Source organism: Pectinophora gossypiella, chromosome 20 (genome assembly GCF_024362695.1).
Source record: "Pectinophora gossypiella chromosome 20, ilPecGoss1.1, whole genome shotgun sequence".
In the NCBI taxonomy this organism is placed as follows: domain Eukaryota; kingdom Metazoa; phylum Arthropoda; class Insecta; order Lepidoptera; family Gelechiidae; genus Pectinophora; species Pectinophora gossypiella.
The window spans coordinates 5,868,614-5,884,398 of NC_065423.1; the positions used below are offsets into that span (position 1 = coordinate 5,868,614).

At 36.5% G+C, this 15,785-nt stretch overlaps 1 protein-coding gene and 1 long non-coding RNA gene across 4 annotated transcripts; one reads left to right on the plus strand and one right to left on the minus strand.

Annotated features, from left to right (window-relative positions):
• Positions 1-408: 408 nt before the first annotated feature.
• Positions 409-11,559, minus strand: LOC126375979 (uncharacterized). Of its 3 annotated transcripts, none has more exons than XR_007567671.1 (3): positions 11,439-11,559; positions 11,198-11,259; positions 409-486 (listed from the first exon to the last, which is right to left on the minus strand). XR_007567671.1 is itself a non-coding variant. In XM_050023108.1 (3 exons), the coding sequence occupies exon 3, from the start codon at positions 6,408-6,410 to the stop codon at positions 2,820-2,822; it is 3,591 nt and encodes a 1,196-aa protein (XP_049879065.1). In that variant the 5' UTR covers positions 6,411-6,419; positions 11,198-11,259; positions 11,439-11,557; the 3' UTR covers positions 2,396-2,819. The 3 variants fall into 3 exon arrangements, 2 of the variants coding, with proteins under 2 accessions (XP_049879065.1, XP_049879066.1); XM_050023108.1 differs by lacking the exon at positions 409-486 and adding an exon at positions 2,396-6,419 and having other exon boundaries at positions 11,439-11,557; XM_050023109.1 differs by lacking the exons at positions 409-486; positions 11,198-11,259; positions 11,439-11,559 and adding exons at positions 2,396-6,419; positions 10,860-11,167.
• A 1,556-nt stretch (positions 11,560-13,115) lies between these two features.
• Positions 13,116-14,684, plus strand: LOC126376093 (uncharacterized). Its single transcript, XR_007567685.1, has 3 exons — positions 13,116-13,351; positions 13,984-14,023; positions 14,187-14,684. It is a non-coding gene; the product is annotated as an uncharacterized LOC126376093 (long non-coding RNA).
• Positions 14,685-15,785: the final 1,101 nt, after the last annotated feature.

The window sequence follows — 15,785 nt, forward strand, 5'->3', positions numbered from 1 at the left end:
ATTGACCTTTAACAAGTTTGTCGATGATAATTGCGTTGAACAAGTAAATCGTTTTAACTAATTTACTTGTGGTTCTACCCACCCAGATATGAATACTAGGTCGTTATTTCTGTATTTAATTAATCATTCAATTTGTAAAGTATAAATTTTTAGATCTTGGACTAACATGAAATATTTAGCCGATAATAATGTCGATAAAAACATGGAACGGCACTAGTGGTCTTGATACAAAAACATATACAATAGGTACGTTTCTATAACAAACCCGCTACGCGAGTACAAAAGACGTACCGACGATAGTATATTTATCTCTTTTTAACTTATGACGGCTCATATGAGTGCGAAAGACAAAACCTATGTTTTTCTTTCGTCTTAAATATGCTCCGTCTATTCTATACAAGGTCTTTGTTTGACAAGTTTGTTGTAATATCGATGCTTCTCTCCGAGAGTTTTGCCTTCCAGTTCTTTGGGCGGCATCTTGGAATCCTGAAAACACAAAAGCGATAGTACGTATTGGATAAGATGATCAATTTTAGAGTTTGGTTCACCTTAGCCGTAGGTACCTAACACAAATAGAAAAGACCTAGGGCGAGGCGAGGATGTTCCGGAGACATACCGCCCCTTTAATGTACATTCCTACAAAATGTATATGTATGTCGTGAGCCGATCGCGATCTAGCTGCATTTCATGATTTGGCCAATTAATTATTTCATGATGTGTCCAATATAAAGTTGGGCAGATCGATGGGAGCAACGTCGATGCCCTCGATATGATCTACGGATGTGATAGATTTGGCTGAGCGCATCGCAATATAGTTCTGTTTCCGGACACTAGTGTTGCCGATCGATAGCGCCATATCGATAGTTTTCGATCGAACTATCGATAGTTTACCAAAAAACGATAGTATCGATAATTAATCGATAGTATCGATACTATCGATAGTATCGATAGCTCATTTTTGGCGATACTATTGATAAGCAACGATAGTATCGATACTATCGATAGTATCGATAGTTAAAAGATGAAAAACTATCGATAGTTGAAAAACGAAAAACTATCAATACTATCGATACTATCGATAGTATCGCTCTTCGATATTGCGCAAGCTATCGATACTATCGATAGTATCGATACTATCGATAGTTTTGTACGATCGATAGGGCCCTTAATTTCGACTATCGATAGGCCTATCGATTGGGTAGATGATTTTGGCTGTTTACTATCGATAGTAAAACTATCGATTTTTCGGCAACACTACCGGACACTGGTGGCGCTGTTTATGTGTGTAATTCTTCCTCCAAGGTGTATTACGTGCGAGAAAATTTGATGGAATCACAAGTCTGTTGGGTGAACATTTGCAGATATGAATTATTATAATACGAAAGGAACGTACTAGCAACGTACGTAAAGTGAAATTAAATATAAGTACTTTAGCGAGAGTTCTTAGGACCTCGGAATGAAACCAGTCCTTGAGAAATTAACTATTCGAGAACGTAGCTTTCGAAGCGGGCCGGTAGGCGGCGCTCGCGTCGTCCGGTAAGACGTTTCGTTTCACGCGCTACAGTACCTCCATGAATCGGGAGTTATTATAATAATAAAATGACCTGCGGTTTGTTTTCGAATTCATGTTTGGATCATTTAAATGTTTATCACGGGCTCAGCGGTGAAGGAAAATATCGTGCGGATACCCACATACCCGAGTTTTGGAGATATATCACCTAAACTTGCTGATTTTCCCATCGCGAGTTGGGAGGTCAGACAGGAAGTTGCTTCTGTAAAAACCAGACCTGTCAAATCTTCAGTTTAGGTAAGTGGGCCCCGTGAAAAACGGGATAACACTAGGGTGAGATGGTGATTACTTGATACCTACCCAACACAATATTTCTCTCTTCATCATACCTCCATATGTCCTCTAGAGGGCGCCATATTGAATTTAGTATGACGTCATACATAGACCTAACTACCGGACAAACAAGACGCTTCTATTGACACCTCATTTGTTAAATTCTGATAAGTGTTTCCGAAGTTAGGAAGGAATAGACGTACATACCCACGTACATAGTGGTCAAATTCATAACCCTCCTTTTCGTTTCACCGCAGTCAGGTAAACAATATGACTGTTGATTCCTTTTTTTTTTGACGTAACTTATTGTAGTTTTGCCGCAGATGGCATTAACTACTTGGCCGGATGACTGTTCAGTCGACATCGATAACTTTTAATTATCACCCGCCACTTCATCTTTATAAATTATACCTCGTGGTATCCTGCATATCCATGCATAAGCAATATTATTAAGTTTCTTAAAAAATGTATTTCCGTAACAATTTATAATATGACCAGGATGTAAGATACGCGTTAGGGTAAATTAGCAATAAAATAATTAAACGATTGCTGTATTTGTAAAGTATTTATTATTTAATTTAATAATATTACGACTCTTAGTACCTACTGTATATTATTTAAACAATATACCTACCAAGTTAACTATTGACTTAATTTATCAAAAAACTTAAATAACTCCTTAATGAATAGCCTAATTAGGTTAGTTAAAAAAAAAACAATAAATCGTAATAAGTAGGTACAATTGTTTATAACATGAAATAGTTATTCTTAAAGATATTGCGTAAATTACTTGTGTAGAATATAACTCACTTGTGCATTATAGGCCTCTGATATCTAAAAAAGTTAAAATATTCATACATGCGCATATTACTTTTATCAGCAAGGCCAAAATCTAAAAATACATTTAGATCGGTCCACAATTCAAACAGTATAATATATAATTATAAAATACAAAATGATCAGGCAAAGCAATGAGTTAACACCTGACATTAACTTCAGCGTTTTCCCATCCGACGGCATCCTGATACTTTCTGTAATAGTGAATTCTAATTTCTGTTGAAGGATGCGACGAAATCATTTTACGTATTTCTGCTGCTACCTCTGATTCTTCATCTTTCTCGTAATAGTGTTCTGGCAAATTTTCCAGAACTAGCAAATAGCTCTGAATAAACTCGCCATCTTTTAAAATATGTTTAAAGAGATTTACACGAACCAGTGGATGAATATTTTCAAATGTACGGTTAAGAGCTTCTCCAAATAACAAGTAAATAGAGGAAAAATATTTTTGTATATCTTTTTTCAAATATTGAAGACATATATCAGAAAAATCGGGTATCACTTTCATGTACACCTCGTTCCATTTATTTTCGTGTCTCGCATAGTAATAACCATAAGTAGTTAATGATTTAGTTTCTTCATTAACAGTTGGTAACAAAGCTTTATGTTCTTCTAAGAGACTTACATACGTTGTTGTCAATTTCCAATATCTTAGAACAGTATAGTTGACTTCAACAGGTAACGATTTTTCTAGTAGATTTAATATATCCGTGAATAATTTGCTAGGGAAAACCATCTTTTTCTCGAAAACAAACTTTTGAAATTGTCCTGAAATCTCCTCCAATAAATATCTAATATTTTCTCCTATCCATTTAGGAACTTCTTCTTTCTCGTCATCTGTCTTTTTATAATCTTTACATTGTGCAAACGAGCGTTCCAGCAGTGGAAGCAGAATCTTGTTAAACCTCTCGGTCTGTGACTCTACGTCTTTAGCGCAAAGTAAGTAGGTTGCCATTATCTCCTTGAGTTCATATCCCTGTTTGCTGAACTTTTCATCTAAAGAATCCATTAGCAATTCTGAAACAAATCCTGGATCTAAGTGTTCCATCACACTCGGCATTTTATATATTATGTTATTTATAATGCTTTCACAATTTGCCTTAGATGGTAGGGACTTTAAAAACTTGAATCCCTTCATTATAAATTTGCCTCTTACACCGATTGGTACATTATCAACCTTACCCAGTAATTCATATATTTTTTTGTTTTCTTCGGTTGATATATTTTCAATAAATATATTTAGCAATTCCCATATTTCATTTATCATGGTTGCGTTTTTCTCTCTGCAGAGCAGATTGTACGTCTGTTCAAACAACACTGCTCGAATGGATGAATTTTTACTTGCATTCCAAATATTATGAAATACTTGTTTCAATTCTGCGGTATCTAACTTAGTGAAGGCGAGTCTGATTCCGTGTTTTTGTAAGGACACTGGTGCATCTAAAAGTTTTGTTATTTGTTGGCGGCTACTTGCAGAGCTCATGTTGTGTAGAACTGCATTTAGAGAGGGAAGAGCGAATTGCAAATAATCGCCACGAGCGTACAGCATGACCACATCGAGTGGCGGGTGAGGTCTGGACAGGTACATATTTCTAGCAAGTTGTTTTCGTAAACTGAGCACATGCTCATCATCTACACTCCAATTTATCTTACTTTCAGGAGGGGCATATTTCTTCACGATATCAATTACTTGATTAAGGGACATTAAGGTGCAGAGGCCCCGTGTCAGTGCTTTATGTCCACCTGCTTGGTCCAGTCGAGTGAGATACGAAGTCGACCATTCGCTAGCTAAAGTCTGCGGCCAGTACACGCGCAGTGTGACCAGTGAGCGCCGTAGAAACACACTATCATTAACAAGAATCTTCTCCATCTCGTCTTTGTGTCGTGATAGTAAGTCCGGATCATGTTTTAAAGCGTTATGGCAAGTTTCATCGGATGGAGACATGGACACAGACTCTTCGAATAAAACTTTTCTCCATGACTTTTTTATGTGGTAAAGAGAGGACAAGCTTGGTTTCCACGAATTTTCGTTTTTGATTTTAATGATTTCCTTAATTTTGTCGATTATAACTGGGTAATCAACGAGTTCCCGTTTCCAGTCTATTAAAAGGTTTTCAATATCTTCCACCGACTGAATAATTTCTGACAAATCTGATTCACTGGCAATTTTTTTATTTTCAAGTTTTTTTGCGACCAATTTGTATAAGTAATTGAAAATTATCTCATTTTCTTCCTTGTTCAATTTGCTTTGTATGGATTTGAGGGAATTAAACTGAAATTTATTTTCTATGATCTCAGGTATCGGTTCATTATGCAGAATTTTGTACACAATTATTGCTCCGATACAGGATTGAACGTTATTCTCAGATTCGGTGTATACTTCCATACTGTAAAATATTTTGTTCAGTAAGTTCCAGGATAACTCATCAAATTTGTGTGAATTCGTCTTGGAGAGTATCATGTTGACGAACTGTATTTTAAACTTAAAAGGTTCATTTATGTGCTTGTCGTGGTAATACTGTAATAACGTGTGCAAGTGTTGAGGATTCCTGCCAGCACAGGACAAGAGAACGCCGAAGATGGCGATGCGTTCAGTAGGAGCTGACTCGGCACGAATCAGTTTAATCAAATCTGGAAATGCAACATCAAAGGGAGCAAAACGATACCAACGATAAATATTGGCGGAACTTGCCGAAGGAATTCCACTTGTTGAACACAATTGCATAGCACAGCTCATGCTGCATTCATCAGATTGATACGGTACAATGTCCTTATTTTCATCGTTACTCTTTCCTTCAATAAACAGTTTCTTCAGGAATTCAAATTTGCCTTCTTTCGGCATATGTCTGGCAAAGTGTTTTAAATTGTCGAAAGTGAACCATGATTTCAAATCCTTATTTCCAGCTTTCTCTGTTAAGAAATCTTTTATCTCTTCCTTTTTCAAATGTTTTGCAAAAGTTTCCAAATCAATCTTATTGGCATATTTTTCAAACTTATCTAAAATTCTTTGGGGACATTTTTTCATCAAAACGCTGGTAGTTTTCGGTCCAAAGTTTGGTATATGATAAGAATCAAGGGGTTCTATTATGTTCAAATACTCTTCAGTATTTGTATTTATTAGGAATAATGCAAGTCGTAATTTATCTGTTTTACAATAATAATCCGTTTTTTTAATGTAAATTTCAAGAATTGTAATAGATATTTCAAAGAGACGTTTAAGCAGATGGTCGCTCATGTCGCTATGTTTGTTTTCAACTTCATTTTGTATAAAGGGCAGAGAACAGTGCGGTAACCATTTGAGGGCCGCTTTTGCATCTTTTTCTTTAATGTAATTGTAAAAGCCTTCAACGCGATCTTCATCTTTAAGATTGAGTCGAATATGCAGCATTAGCTTAGCACTGGCTTTGAATATCATTTGTGGAAATAATTGAGTGTGCAAGTATTCCGGATTGATAATGTGGGAGTGTTTCCTATCGGTGATCAGCCATGAGCATTTTTTGATAGCGCGAGATATATACAACATGTCTTCACACTTAAGTACATTGAGTATATACTCTACATCTCTTTTGTTGCTGGCGATATCAATTTTTATTAAATTATCGACGTCATTAGTGCTTTTGAAATCACCAGACTCCAAAATCGTGTCGCTTGTGATAGCATCTTTGACAAGTTTGTTGTAGTATCGATGTTTCTCTCCGAGAGTTTTGCCTTCCAGTTCTTTGGGCGGCATCTTGGTATCCTGAAAACACAAAAATCATAAGTTCAATAACTAACTATGACTACGATAAAATCACGCTCTAAAAAGTAAATATGTTTTTTTAAATTCTTCCAAATAGGGATGTCTAGGAGGCAGCCGTGGTCGTATGCCGCGGTAGACCTCTTAGGACAGATTGGCATACGACCTTCGCTAAGCATTTTAGAGAAATATTTTCTTCATGAGTTTAAATTTTCTAGAGGGCACCACATTCAAATTAGTGTTACGTTACATAACTTACAAGCATTGGAGAATCAAGACGCTTCTAGTGAAACATTATTTCGAAGTGTACATACACAGATGTATATTAGTACAGAGGAAACACCTAATTTCTGAACTAATCATATCAGAATTACCTACGTCAACATTTTTGACTGTTAATCGACTATAACTTGAAAACTTCTAAACCGATGAAACTTGAACTCCTCCCTTAGTTGGACGATACTTTCCTACCTACTACGATACTACGGCCCGTATTTATAAACCGATCTCAATACCGCTCTCAAGAGCGATATCAACCGAGTCACTCTCAAGATGTGAACAGCATCTTAAGTGCGACGTTAATTAATAGACGAATATCAAGTGCGTATCACATGATATCGATCTCAAGTTCAGGATCTCAAGTAAACGTCCTAATTGAGTGAACTATTGACCGAACGAATCAACGTTTCGTTCTTGCTTTTAAAAACTATTTCGGTTTAGGGCTTCAAACATATTCAAAATAGTTTAATTCTTTACTAAAATATTAAAATTATTATAATTCATACGTAGGCTATTTAAATGTATTATAAAAGCGGTCATTTAACGTTTTAAAAATAACTTGTTATGATTTCAAAAGGCAATGCGTAGTAACAAAACGCAACAAACGTCATTGTTAAAAAAAACGCGTCCTTCGCAGCCACTTGTTTTGTTTATGTATAGTTTAGTTAACAATAATAAAAGTAAAGTAATTACTGCCCATAACGATGGCAACAAATAAGAAGCATATCTACACCTCGAGAAGAAAACTTTTTTGGATATATTAAAAAGATACTCCTCGGTGATAGAGAATAAGGATACCGGTGGCGCTTCATTACGCGCAAAAAAAGAAGCTTGGGATATTGTAACCAGAGAATACAACGCAAGCCCTCATGCCGCTAATCAGGTAAACAAACTTATTTACCTTCGGTGCACGATTTCCTCTCGCTTTTTGCTAGTTTTTTATAATTGCATCCTTGATTTTAGGTTACAAATAAACAACTAAGGAGATTGTGGATGAACCTCAAGCAGCGGCACAGGGAAGCACTAACAAAAGAACGTCAACATTGGCTAGCTACTGGAGGGGGGCCTGCAACCAGTGATGCAGTTGTAGACCCAGATGTGTCTGAGGTGGCCCCTGCTGTAATAGTTGGTATTGATGATGCTGTTGACTCTGATACAATTCCAGGTAAGTAATTTTCTTAATCACGCCTATATCGCCGAAGGGGTAGGCAGAAGTTTATAGTAAATACAAAATCACTACTTGCCAACTATGTTTAAGTCTGATGTAATAAGGGGTGAGCCTATTAACATGAATTCAAACTCATATAGTCAAATTCAGCCGGAGCTGGGATTAAAACCTGACAGTATGACGTAAGCCACACATTCTCCGAAAACAGCTATAATCAATTCTATCTTTTTTAAATATGTAAATTGGATCATTTTTTTTTAAATTTCTCTCTTTAAATTACTTTGTTCCAGTAACCGTTGACCTTGCTGTTCAAGAAGTAAATATGGACCCACAGCCCGTCTCTTCTCTTCCCTCAACTTCTTCCCAAATACCATCCACAAGTGCATTTCCTGCATTTTCTTTATCACCACCCCCATGCGCTGTTGTTACACAAGCACCACTTGCTGCCCCAACCCGGACGACATTGACACCACCTCCACCTGGAGTAGGTCCACTACTGTCTCTATCTACATCTACCCCACCACCAGCTCTCCCTACATCCACTCCACTACCACCACCTCTTCCTGCTTCCACTCCACCACCACCTCTTCCTACATCCACTCCACCACCACGTCTTCCTACCCCACCTCCACGTTTTCCTACCCCACCCCTTATTAACCCATCAAATACAGCCCCCCAAACTTTTCAAAGGCATAAAAATTCCATTCTGGATAAGGAATATAAAGACAGACAGAGACGGGCTAACGAGATTCATGAGTTGGAGATTTTATTATTAAGAGAGAGAATAAGAGAAGCGAAGGCGAGGGCAGACCTTGCAGAACTTCAACTGCAGCAGCAGTGTTCGTCAGGTACATCAGTATTATCTACTTGCTCATCATACTATTTTAAAAACTAGTATAACTTTGTTAAGTCCTGGGATAATTAATAAAACTTTTTTCATCTAATTTGTTTCAGATACTGCAACTGATGCCAGAAGAGGGGATGTGGCATGATATAAAAAAATGGAATATTGTTAATTTATTAAATAAAAGCACATAAGTCAATATATCAAATATTTTTTATTAAATAATGCAAAATACTATTCAATCACAAATAAAGCACTGCTCATAAAGACTATTGATAATAATTTTCAACAATTGAATTTCTAATTAAAAATACGGTGCTAGTGCTTGGTATTAAAACTATCTGTTTCTTCTTGTTCATCATTCTGATTCTCATCAAAAACCATGACAACATTTCAAATTAATGACAAGTTGTGTAATACCACACATGCTACAATTATATGAGAAACAGTTGACAGTTTGTAACCTAGGCCTCTAGATAAACAGGGAAACCTCCGTTGCCAAATGTTCTTTCCACAACATTTCTGGATTTTATTTGAGCTCTATTGTATCATACTGAGGGAGCATCTTCGGGGGCAGGTCTTATAGGTGTGAGAACAAAAGGTAGTGTAGGATACCCATTGTCTCCGACAAGTCTTCCACTTAAAATACCCTGCGTGTATTTTATGTAAACTGTTTACATTTGAAATATTTCGGCATCTGGCTATTATGTCTGATATTTCCCTCCTGGGCCCTGCAACAACCTGGACATTAATAGAAAAATCTGATTTCCTATTTCAAAAAACTTCATGGTGCTGGAACCCTGGTGTTGATGCAATTTTAACATGGGTACAGTCAATAGCTCCATCGATCCCGGGAAGTCCAGGCCACTGTCCATGTCTACCCAAAGTCTCCGCAGACTATCTGAAAAGGCAAGGTTTGTGTAAGACATTTATTTAAAATGAAATTACTTCCTATTACTAATTTATTCCTGTCCTGGACACAGGCTTTCCTTCATTAACTCGATCAGAAGGATATGGTGCATTGCTCTACTGTATCCAGACTTCAAGATGTTCAGATACAGGCATAGTAATTTCGATGTTCATTGAGCTATCACTTACACTTTTTAAAGACAAAAGTATATATAAATTCTAGCTTACCTGAAATAAAAGTGCTATTTGCGGAGCAATCGGTAGACCTCTGTTGTCCTGGTCACTTCTCAGCAACAATGTTATAAACTTGACAGAATCTGTATCTTTTCTGGAACCGATCCGCTCGCATTTCGAAGGGATTTTCGGCGTTCCAGATGTAAACTTTTGACAAAAGATACGCATCTTGCCATAACAAAGCGTCCTAATGATCTAAATCGTCGTAATAATTGATTTCTTGTAAAATATTTTCTAATTCCACTATCGCGAGATCACAAAACCCGCACTCATTGAGAGCCGAGTTTCGTTTATTAATACGGCGTCACTCATATCAGCTCAGTTGATATCGGAACCCTAAACGCGCACTTAAGTTTCGTTTATTAATAAGAACGTCATCTTAAAGAGCTCACTCAAGATAGATCTCAGAGCGCGGTTTATAAAACGGGCCTACGATTAGTTTCTGAGAAATGCGTGGACATACATACATACCTACCTGGGCATGAATTAATTTTGTAGATTTGCTATTTCCTTGGCCGGACAAATAGCGAGCGCTGACGATTCACCCAGTACAATATTTGAGACAGCCTGAGGGTGCCCAGTTGGGTGCCAACCTTGGCTCAGAGCGTCGTCTGAGAGGATTATTCAAGAATTGAAATAAAGATTTCTATAAATAGCTATATTATATTTTTATATTTGATAGAATAATATATTTGAAGACCCTAGTGGGTCGATAGCGATAAGCGCTGATTGAGGGAAATCGTCGACCACGCCGGCGGGGTGCGTCAAGGTGTCATCCAGAATGGGAAAATCGACGTTATTCGTAGATGTTATTAGGCTAGCTCGATCGTGGTTACCATGGTTAGTACTACTCACGATCTCGAGTGACCTTGACATTGACGCATTGGGCATGATCGTAGCTTACCTATTTATTTATTAGTACTGCCACATGGTTAACACACAACACAGGATCGACTGGCGAAAATGATAACCGCTATAGTAATAGAACATCGCAATAGGTAGAACTTACCCGATCTCCTTTTTTATCTTTCCAACACCGCAACGCAGATCTCGACCAGACACAATAGGTATAAAATCTGTTGTGTCAATCAAGTTACCTATCTGGGTGGTTCATAAATTCATAATAGATTTTTCCTCACAACAGTGTTCACAGTAAATTAAGATATCTATTTTTAATGGATTTTATCGGATATGATTAGCTACAGATTAGGAAAAACACTGCGCGCGCAGAGGGTGACATCATCATTCGTATCACTTATTAAAAAAACTACCTTATTTCACAACATTTTGTCTAACACAATCACAATGCAATATAAGATAGGTAGTTATAACGTCTGATACAGTTACCTAGGAGTTCTAGAGGAATGTCGGCCTTCAAAGCCGCTAACTGGTCGAGGCCGGGAAGCAAGCTGTAAACAAAAAACAAACTGAAATAAACTCACTATGCGGATAATTTGAAGGTCATCGAATATTGTTGAAATAAAATTCAATAGATCCAGTCATCAATCAATAAGTAAAATAATGAAAGAATGATAGTACAGGTAATGTCTTTTTCAATTGTAAAGAAAAAAAAGAAATGTTTTCTTACACTGATAAATATGTACGTAACCGGCCTATCACTTCGCAACCAAATCAACCAATAATTATGATGTTGTGGTTGGTTATATCCTGACCAATTTAAAAGAATGAGTCATTCTGAATGACTAAATGAGTCATTCTGATGAATGACTAGAACAATACATGGTCTTTGGACTAGAATGAGTCGAGTCAAGCTGTCAAGTCAAACAAGGTCTTTGCAAGTCAACGATGAATGAACTAAAAAAATACTCGTTCAAAATAAAAATATTTTTTAAAGAAACGTCACGCAATACCTTCTCTGTTCCTATTGGTTCTCATTCGTCAGACGTATTTTGTCGTGAAGTTGATTGGTATTTGTATTTGTTATTGAATGAGTGATACTTTCATAGTGTTGCGCTACGTTAAAGTTAACGACATGTCGTGATTCATTGAATGCGGAGTTGACTCAATTATTTGAATGAAATTATTTGAGTGTTATTTGATATGAATCATTGGGAGCAATACTGGTGTTACTATAGTAACATGAATGATATTGCTGGCTATTCTTTGATTCGTATGTTTCGCATAGGATAAATAAAACAATTTATTGTCTATAAATTAAAATTACAATTAATTAAAACATTTTAAATTATTGCACAAAAAATGCAGGTCAGTCTAAAATACCGCCCCCTCTCGTACCTGGATCAAAGGTGCCCATTATACTGGCCCAAGGATAAATTATGTTAGTGATGGAAGAAATGGAAACGGTTATGTTATCTCTTGGCAAACAACTTGAATGCATAACTTTCACAGAGGATATTTTTAGAAATGAAGTTATTCATTGATTGTCTGGTCCAGGCACAGGGTCTGAAACAAATACCAGGGTGTCATCTATCAGCGTATGATACTGAGCTGGGGTATCAGCAGCGCCGCATTCATGCATAGGCCTAGGGGCCTCCCTCCACTACAAAGTAGTCATGCCAGTGGGTAGGTATATTTAAACGGAAAAGGGGGAACTGAAGTTTCTACCAAAATGTGCTGAAAATAGTAGTTCAAAGTCATCATCATCATCACCAGCCCATTAACGTCCCCACTGCTGGGGCACGGGCCTTCCCTATGGATGGATAGAGAGATCGTTCCTTAAACCACCACGCGGGCCCAGTGCGGATTGGTGGTTATTAACGACTGCTAATGCACCCGGGACCAACGGCTTAACGTGCCTTCCGAAGCACGGAGGAGCTCGAGATGAAAACTTTTGCGAAAGTTGCTCAACTTCAACAATCGCAGACCGAGCGCGTTTACCGCTGCGTCACCGAGCTCCTCGAAATAGTTCAAAGTAGTTCGATTGAAAACAAAAACAGGGATTAATACTGTCCTAAAAATGCCCTCTCCACCACAAGTATGGCCTTGTGGCCCGCAGACCCTAGATGCGTCGCTTCTGGGTGTGGCTGTATCGCCCGGTCGCCCGGACATTACCAGTACCTCAGAACAATAACTAAAGCATAGAAGGAAGGCTAAAATAAGAATTCAGAAACTATAAACCGGCTCTCTTCTAGCTTACGACACAAACTATGAGTGAGAAAAGGACAAATGATTCGCTCTTTGCTTCATTTTTTCCGAGGTTGTCACAACATGAAATGTCATTTGGACCTATTGGACTCATTTTAACTCGGCCAAATACATAGTAACATACATAAGAAGATTTTACTTATATTTACCGAACTATTTGACACGGTCGCGTCAACTGTGTTTACGAGTGTCTTGTGTTCAGATTGTTTTAAGTGATAATTTAACAATATTTTTCCAAATAAATGGAAAGAAACTTTTATTTATATCAAATAATTGAGTGTCTCGACTGTGTGACATTATGTCTTGTGTGGTATGGGGCTGCAGCTCACATTCAGGAAGAAAAGAAAATAGCCAACAACTTCTGTCGTTTCATCGGTAAGTTTTTTGTAATTTTCTAGTGAAATGTGAACTGCTGAACAATTTTAGGAAAGTAATATGTTTTGCTGAATAGATTTGTAGCATAAAATATTTGAGATATCCATTATATTATACGTTTCATCGATGAATACGGAATTGATTTGAGGTTATGTTGATTGTCCATAGTGATGTACTAAAATTATCGATACTTTTAATTTTTAGATTTCCTGTAGACGATAACAAAGAGAAAGAATGGATAATTCGCATTAATAGACGAAATTGGATTCCAAATAAGTACAGCCGTATTTGCTCGAAACATTTTACTGCGGATTCATTTATGTGTGTTCCTAATTCAAAGTGGAGGCGTCTTCGAGACGATGCTATTCCTACATTGAACATTATAGATCAGACAGATGAAATGGTGTTTAAATTTAAATTTCAGCCTAGCCTGCATCATCTCACTGCTGGATAGATAGATAAGATATTTGTATCATGTTATCACAACACGTTTATACTATCTATCATTCAACTACATATTATTATGTACTTAATAAACTTAGTATATACTAAGTCTGTAGTTGTTTTATGTCTAAACAATTATGAGTTGTACACGTTTTATATAAGTAAATTATTATTATCTTTGATTTCAGATATTAAATCCAAAAGTGTCGACTGGATTTACATGAAAAGGTATATCAAATAATTTTCTTTTTTTATATTTTTAACATGATATACATATATAGAGTGTATAATTCAACCAGCTGCACAATGCACTTAGATATATTTTACTTTTATTTTTATAGATTATTTTGTACATATACTATTTTAACATTATTATTAAACTTTATTTCAGTCAGTTCAAGAAGACGAGATGAAAAATTTAAAAGAAAAGCTGAACAAGTCCCGCCTCAAGATCAAACGACTTAATGAAAAAAAAAAAACATTGTGACAGGGTGTCACAAAGACAGTTTCTAATTTCTAAGCTGTTTAGAAATTAATAAATTTGTATTTATTGTAAATATAATGTACATAATTAATAACGTGTGAAATAAATACTTGCTAATGAAAATGAACAGATTTACGATCTAATTTATATTTCATTTTACCTCGTGTTCTTATTTACTCCTACTCCAACACTCCAGGTTGATACGAACTGCGCCCAATAAAGAATGTAATGAATGTTATAGATTTGTGTAAGCGACTTAGATAAATCTTGACTAAACCTTCCTTTACAAATACAAATATACTTTATTGCACACAACATACAATACTTACAAGTTTTACACGAAAGATACAGTACACCACCTACCTACCTTTTACTTTCCCTTTCTGTTCTCTTATGAATACTTGTATGCCGTATTTTTTTAAGTATAATGCTATATCTAGTAGGTACGAGTATGGTAATCCTAGTATTGAAACAGCTTGTAGCCCTAGTAAAGACCGCCATTTTATGTTTACAGAGTGGCACGTTTTTTCTGTAGGTATTTCCAGTCCATACTCTTTTCTATGTCTATGGCGTGACCCCATCGGGCCTCTTACCGTCTGTGCGGCTTAGACCCGGCGGCGGCGGTTCCAATTTGCACGGCACGTCGATCGACACCAGTGCACGGCGGATGACATCATAAATAAATTCGAATATTACAAAATACTTACCGATGAAACGATAACAGTTGGCTATTTTCTTTCCTTCCTGAATGTGAGCTGCAGCTCCAAACTAATATAAACCAGACAATATAATCCAAAAATGGTTAGATACTTACCTATCAGAGACAGAGTCTCCTTTCATCAAGAAGAAGATAATTGCATCCTACAAAAAGAAATCTTGAAAAAAAAAATATCGACATTAATTGTAAGTAAATTAAATTTTATCGACATATTACTAAAGTGAAACCCAACACTAGGCAATGAAAAACCTGTGACAACCTACGAAATTACGAAACAATTTTTGTATATGCGTCTTTGTCTAACATTACGCCAGTTCCGTAAGATAAAGTAGAGCAGAATTATAGAGTTCTGTTGCTATTTTAGCCTTCCTTCTATGCTTTAGTTATTGTTCTGAGACCAGTACTTACTTATTATGGTTGTTATTGAATGGTCACCCACGCTCTCGGGTTATTAAGACAAGACAAATCGATGTAGATCACATTTTATAGGGTTATAAATTTATCAATTCATCGATCATAAGGCATGCAACACATTTCGCCAGTAAAAGACAAAATATATTAATAAAACCCAGTTAATATTCATTTGAAATTTAATTGAAAATCAACGGCCTGAATTATTATGGTACAATTGATAATATTTTGCATAGAAATAGATCATTTTGTTTTTGATTGGCAGAAACGTGAATGGTTACAAAGCAAATGTTCAGCTGTCTGTAGATTCCTATTTAATAAACTAAAGTTCAGTGCACACATGCCGTTCGTGTTGGGGACAGGAATTTTAGTGTTTG